Below are 7,031 nucleotides of genomic sequence, written 5' to 3' on the forward strand. Positions count from 1 at the left end.
TGCATCTGTGACATCGCAATCATAAAGCCTGCAGAGAGAACAATGACACACTGTTCAATCGACACATTCAGCTCTTTAGGGATTTTTCATTAAAGTGAAAGTAGATGGCTTGCTTGGAATCTATTAGTGTCTGCTGATCACTTTAACTTGTACACTAAAATAACTTCCAAGACTGCATTCAACTGTCATTTTATTATTCATTTTTATCTGGGCCAATTTATACATTTTGACTACCATGTCTCTGATCAGACTGCAGTCCATTTGTGTATACTGTACACAGGGCGTAATGGGTATACAACATGTGCAAATGAGCTACCTCTTAAACCCCTTAAATATATTCAATGTTGTGGATATATTTATGTGAAGTGGCCGACCTCTTTACAAGGGAAACGTAAAACATTACACGTGTTTTAAAAGTATTTTAATAATTTCTCAGTTTGACTGTAATGTTGATCAAGCCAAACCTTTAAAACTTTTTCATACCCCAGTGTCTCCAGTTCACAGACAGGATTCTTCAGAGCAACAGAGAGATGCTCCACTCCTGCATTTCCTAATTTTTTGTCACACATATACAAGATTTTCAAATGTGAGAGGTTTGATGTCAAAGCTGAAGCCAGAGCAGAACAACCTTCATCTGTGATATCACAATCAATAAGCCTGCAGAAAGAAAATCATAATAATTTATTATTACTATATGAATATAATAATACAAATTATAATTAATTGTATACATTTTTACACAGTTAATGAATGTCTGACCTTGAGACTTGGTTATGAGTGACACACAGGAAATTGATCTTACCAAAGTGATTCCAGTTTAGAATGAGGATTCTTAACGTTAGAGAGGTGTTTAATTCCTGAGTCTCCAAAAGTATTTTTCGACAAATTCAGCTCTCTCAAACATGAGTTGTCTGAACTCAGAGCTAAAGTAAGATCAGCACAATCTTGGTCTGTGAGACCACAATCAATTAGCCTGCAATTGAATGTACAGAAAACACTAAAAACACTGTTCATGCTTTTATCAAGTGTGAGGGGTTTGATGTCAGAGCTGAAGCCAGAGCAGCAAAACCTTCATCTGTGAGACCACATTCTTGTAGCCTGCAGAGAGAACAATGAACTCCTTAATGCCACAGAAAATACAACCCGAATTCTGGAAATGTTTGGACATTTTTTAAATTTGAATAAAATGAAAACTAAAAGACTTTCAAATCACATGAGCCAACATTTTATTCACAATAGAACATAGATAACATAAATGTTTAAACTGAGAAATTTTACAATTTTATCCACTAAATGAGCTTATTTCAAATTTGATGCCTGCAACAGGTCTCAAAAAAGTTGGCACGGGGGCAACAAATGGCTGAAAAAGCAAGACATTTTGAAAAGATTCAACTGGGAGAACATCTAGCAACTAATTTTTTTTTTTTTTTTTTTTTTTGCATATGCCTTGGGTGAATTATTTAAATGATGAATATTGTGACATGTAGGCTTACAATCTTGGAAGAAAGTTCAAGACTACATTCGAGACATTTCAGGGGGCCTGTCCCAATACCCATACTTGCGGTTTTGGCCACTTGAGAGCTAGAGCGTGCAACAGGAAGTAATTGTGCAAGACTGTCCCATGTCTCAAAAAAAAAAAATGCCAAAGTGCTGTACACTTAATGCACACTACTGTAAATCCACACTATCTCTAAAACCACTCCGGAGCATTATTTGAGGCTAAGCGTATTCCATCATTCATCAAGTTCAGGAACAATCTCATTGAAGCTCATCAAGTTCAGTTTCATAACATGTCTAGGAAAACTTCCCAGTGCAAGATAAATTAATTAGATGTTACATATAATTTGGTTGTAAAAGTAAAGTGTTGCACATTTTACTGTAGCAGAAACTGCAGAAATGATTTGTATTTTGTAAAACATTTGCTAATGAAGCACCATAAATCACATATTGGTTAAAGGGATCGTTCAACCCAAAATGAAAATTCTGTCATTAATTACTCGCCCTATTGTCATTCCTTCCGTAAGACTTTCGTTCATCTTCAGAACACAAATGAAAATATTTTTTGATGAAATCTGATAGCATTCTGTCCCTCCATTGACCGTCTTTGCAACTTGATCTTTGACACTTCAAAAAGTTCATAAAGAGATCAAAAAACTATCCATATGGATTGAGCGGTTTAGTCCAAATCTTCTGAAGAGACTCAATCGCTTTTTATGATGAACAAATTTAATTTAGGCTTTTATTCACATATAAACCTTGTCAGGTTTCATCAAAAAGATCTTCATTTTCATTTGTTTCGAAGATGAACGAAGGTCTTACGGGTTTGGAACAACATGAGGGTGAGTAATTAATGACAGAATTCTCATTTTGGGTTGAACTAACCCTTTAAGTGTGTCTCATTGATTAAACAAATGTCTTAAAACACTTGCAGGCTTCACACCCACTTGAACACTTTGGCCAAACTCCAGAAATACGTAATTTAGTTAGACAAGTGGCCAAGTGCAAAGACCACAAGTGTGGCTATTGGGACAGACCCAGGGAATTCAGAAACAGTGTTTACTGATACAGAGAATAACTCCCTTTGGAGTAACTTTGTGCTTTGTAACTTTGCAGTTACACACTAAAGAAAGTTGAAAACATAGCATAATAGGTCCTCTTTAAATGTTATATGTTAAATCTGAATCTGAAGTTAAATTATGTATAAACCTCACTTGCTGAAATACATAATCTAGGCTACCTTAAACACCATGTGATATGTGACAAAAATCTTACCACAGACTTTCCAGTTTGGAATGAGGATTTTTGAGTATAGCTAAAAACAACTCAATTTTGGAGTCTCCAAGTTTATTTCCTGTCAGATCCAGCATTTTTAGGTGTGGGTTTGAATTTAGAGCTGAAGCTAGAACATCACAACTTTCATCTGTTAAAAGGCCACAGAATCTCAGCCTGCAGAGAGATTTTACATTATATTTGAAATGGCATGGCCTGTGCAAGTTGTTTTAAAAACCTGAAACCAATTTAAAATGCTTTAAAGTTAAGGACAGATCATGAAAGATTTAATTTTACCTCAGATTCTCCAGTTTGCAGTGAGGATTCTTCAATCCATCAGAGAGAAATGTCACTTGGGTTTGTCCTAATTGATTCTCAGACAGATCCAGATATTTCAGTTGTGAGAGGTTTGATTTCATAACTGAAGCCAGAGCAGCACAACCTTTATCTGTGACCCCACAATCATTCAACCTGTCTCGATAACACATTTTAATGTTAAGGTTAGAGAATTTGGCAGGTATTAAGGAAATAAGATGACAAAATTATGTATTGATACCCTTAAAAAATTAATCAAATTAATAAAATATGTAATCAGATAGTAAAAATAGAAAAGAAAGTGATATAAATGTCTCTGCCTTCACTGTGTATGAAGTAATGTCGAATGACAGAGGTATTCCATCCAAAGAAATCTTACGTCAGATTTTCTAGTTTACAATGATGTCTCTGTAGAGCATCACAAAGCAGCCTCAATCCTGAATCTCCTAGTTTATTCTCAGATAGATCCAGTTCTCTCAGTTGTGAGGAGTTTGATTTGAGAACTGAAGTCAGATGAGCACAACCTTGATCTGTGATTTCACAATTCTTCAACCTGCAGTGAAAATGAGATTATAACATCTACACTGCTGTGGCACTTTTGTGTGCAATGTTAATGCAAACAATGAGCTATTATATGAGTGCAACAAATAATAACAACAATAATAATAATAATAATAATAATAATAATATTATTATTATTATTATTAATAAATATTATTGTATTATAATTTCTATGAATAATTATTTAAAAAACTTAAAAAAAAAAAATAGAATAATTAACAAACTGAAATGGGTCGAACATCAAAATTGACAGAACAATACTGACAGTTACCTCAGTATCTCTAGTTTACAATGAGGATTCTGCAGTCCTTTAGAGATAAACTTGACTCCTGCATCTTTCAACGGATTTTCACTCAGGTTCAGCTCCTTCACACACGAGGCTTCTGAGCTCAGAGCTCTGGATAGAAGATCACAGCTTTCCTCTGTCAGTCTGCACCCACTGAGTCTATAAAATAAAAATAAAATATCAATGAAACCTCAAGGAAAGAAAAAAAAAAAAAACATCAACTCAAAATTGTCAGTATGTTTTGTTAATGTAACCAGTGGCATTTTAGCTTACTGAATAGATGTGGATGCTTCAATTACAGGAAGTAGTTTGAGAAGAATATGAATATGTGAGCAGAATCGATTGCTGAAGCATAATTCTTAAAATTAAAGACACCCAAATTCTCTGAAGTTAGCAGAACAGTTAGCTTTGGCTCACCTTACACAGTCGGTGAGGTGGATGAAGAAACCAATGACTGTCACATCATCCTCAGCCCTTTACAGCCCTCCTGGTACCCACCATCCTCACTTTAGAGCCTTGTCCAGATCCTGATCCACCCTCAGAACTCAATCATAGATGCACGTTAACCTCAGCTCAAAAGAGAAGGCTGAGGATGAAGAAACCGTCCTCAGCACACCCTGCCCATGAGCCTGCTCCTGTATGTTCCCCTGAGGCCACTCCAGAGCCTCGTCCCAAGATGGCGGCCACTCCTGAGTCCGCTCCGTCCCCTGAGTCCGCTCCGTCCCCTGAGTCCGCTCCGTCCCCTGAGTCCGCTCCGTCCCCTGAGTGGTCGGATTCGCCCTGGTCACCCGAGATCCTAGAGCCACCCTGGAGGTTCTCTAACCTGCCAGCACTGCCCTGCTCACTTGCCCGTCAACTCCAGGACTTCAGGGTGCCCGCCCGTCAACTTCAGGACTTCAGGGTGCCTAATTTTACCTTCAGGGGGCCTAAACCGGATGGCTTTTATTTACAACAGTGATTTGCACAGGGCAGCCAATAATACAGTATGTTCTTTCAAAAAGTTATAGAAGTGATTTGTACGCATGGCTATTCATTATTCATGGTGCTTCTTTCTAGAGATGCCTTCACGAACAAATTCGAAGTTAATTACGACTCCACTAGGGGCCAAAATTCGACAATTGTATCAGATCGCAGACAGTGAAAAGGCAAGAATGAAGAAATTACATAGATGGAAGGCTAAGATGAAATATGATCAATTAATTATATCTTTACTGTGAAATTAAATTATACTTTATACTTTATAAACAAGCACCCCTATTTTTTAATTAGTGCATTACCTTCTGTTTGCAAATTTACCTGTGTTGAGAATCATTGTCACCTTTAAATAAAGCAAATGGCAGATCCTTGGACGTGTCACTGTTAATGGACACACAGCTAGGCTCTGGTGAGTCTGAATTCTCCTATCTGTAACAGGGAATAGATTATACTTCATTAAATAAATTTTTATAAAGGACCACAGTGAGAAATCTCCACGTTTCTTGTTTTAAAAGTGTGTAGGTGTATTATTATAAGAGCCATGTTCAGGTTCTTTAAAACAAGCATTAAAATATTTTGAATGACATACTGTAATACAAACCTGTGTTCAGAATCACTGTCACCTTTGAATTCAGCAAATGGCAGGTCCTTTGATGTGTCACTCATGGACACACCAACGTGATCTCATGAGAAAACGTGTGTATTTTTACGTAAATTGTGGTTCTACCACACGTACACTTACTTACGTTTTCATACACACAAAAACGTACAACATTGACTTATATAGCACTAAAACGTAAAAATACTTACGTATTAACAGCAAAAAAAAAAAAAAAAAAAAAAAAAAAAATCATGTAACGTAAAGTGTGAATGTATATGAATTCCCATGTTCAAATCGTGGCTTTAATGATTTAACGATGTTTTTAGTCGAATTTATTGAAAGCAGTTTACTCATCTACTTAATATGAAATAACATTTCTGTTCGTGGCTTGTGCTGCTCGTTTCGGAGGATTACATAATGTTAAACAAGACTACAATTTGAAACCTTATGAATAACATTTCTGTAATTGTTTAACCATTTTGTAGTATTTAGTTTGTTTGCTGTGAGACACAGAAGGCGTTTTCTCCTATGCAGTGACTGACAACACAACCATAAGATACACCAAAGCACAACATAAATTCACAAATCACATCCATTTTATTTGTTTGCTGTTACTCCAAATCTTTAGAATCCATATGTTTGTAAGGAACAGATCCAAATTCAGCCCTTTATCTATCGATCTTCATCTTCATTCTCAGCAACAGCGACCATCACAGTCAAAGCTCGCGCTCGTTATGATTCAAATTTGAAAGTGGCGCCACCCTCGAGAAGTGTTACGACATGGTTTACGGCACTGATATCAAACGCTCATTGGTTCTCACCTGCTTCGTCACAGATTGCGACATGCCGTGTTTCAGTGGATTGACATTTGAAGTGAGTGTCGCGCCTTCACGGAGAGAAGCCGAATTCATCGTATTTTCATGGATTAATAAATTAAATTCTGCTCTGTACCCTATAAAAAACTATTACCGCCAGAGAGGACTGTGACTGGAACTCATCATCATTTGAACTACTTTTGGTACCACTTTTGACATTTTCGCAAAAAAATAAATTATTGTGATTACGCTTGTTTGTCTGTCACTCTTTTATTTATAACAGTAGGTAGTTTAAAGAAATGGTTATGGGTAGGTTTAGGGGTAGGTATAGGATTAGTGGCTCAAAATATCGTTTTAATGTTATATTTTTACTAAAATTGTCATTTTCCTACATATTTCTGTAGTTTATGTTTTATTCTTTTAACATTCTGTATAAAATGGGTAGGTTTAGGTTCGGGATGGGGATTAGGGATCTTATATTTATCTATAAAACGATAAAATGGAAATTATACATATATCTTTAAGACATGGTAAGATTCGTAAATATTTTACGTTTTTTCGCTGTAAAAACGTAAGTATTTTTACGTTTTAGTGCCATAATTACGTCAATATTGTACGTTTTAGCACCTTTCTAAACGTACAAAAATGTACGTTTTGTGTCTTTGAAAGTTACGTATTAATACCTACGTATTAACAATGAGACCAGGCT

The 7,031-nt window shown here is 36.0% G+C and overlaps 1 protein-coding gene across 1 annotated transcript; it reads right to left on the reverse strand.

The window, feature by feature from the left end:
* Window positions 1–245: 245 nt before the first annotated feature.
* si:dkey-23k10.3 (ribonuclease inhibitor) lies at window positions 246–5,572 on the reverse strand. Its single transcript, XM_051862417.1, has 8 exons — window positions 5,508–5,572; window positions 3,917–4,090; window positions 3,464–3,637; window positions 3,067–3,240; window positions 2,773–2,946; window positions 803–973; window positions 484–657; window positions 246–270 (listed from the first exon to the last, which is right to left on the reverse strand). The coding sequence occupies exons 1-8, from the start codon at window positions 5,570–5,572 to the stop codon at window positions 246–248; spliced, it is 1,131 nt and encodes a 376-aa protein (XP_051718377.1).
* Window positions 5,573–7,031: the final 1,459 nt, after the last annotated feature.

This window comes from Ctenopharyngodon idella, chromosome 15 (assembly GCF_019924925.1).
Source record: "Ctenopharyngodon idella isolate HZGC_01 chromosome 15, HZGC01, whole genome shotgun sequence".
NCBI lineage: Eukaryota > Metazoa > Chordata > Actinopteri > Cypriniformes > Xenocyprididae > Ctenopharyngodon > Ctenopharyngodon idella.

Bases quoted from the DNA above. Each gene is read 5' to 3' on its own strand.
- si:dkey-23k10.3 (XM_051862417.1), bottom strand. From the start codon at position 5,572: ATGAGTGACACATCAAAGGACCTGCCATTTGCTGAATTCAAAGGTGAC. The intron at 974-2,772 runs GTAAGATTTTTG...ATTCAATTGCAG, and splicing joins TCCAAACTGGAAAGTCTGTG to GCTAATTGATTGTGGTCTCA. The intron at 658-802 runs GTAAGATCAATT...TTCTTTCTGCAG, and splicing joins TCTAAACTGGAATCACTTTG to GCTTATTGATTGTGATATCA.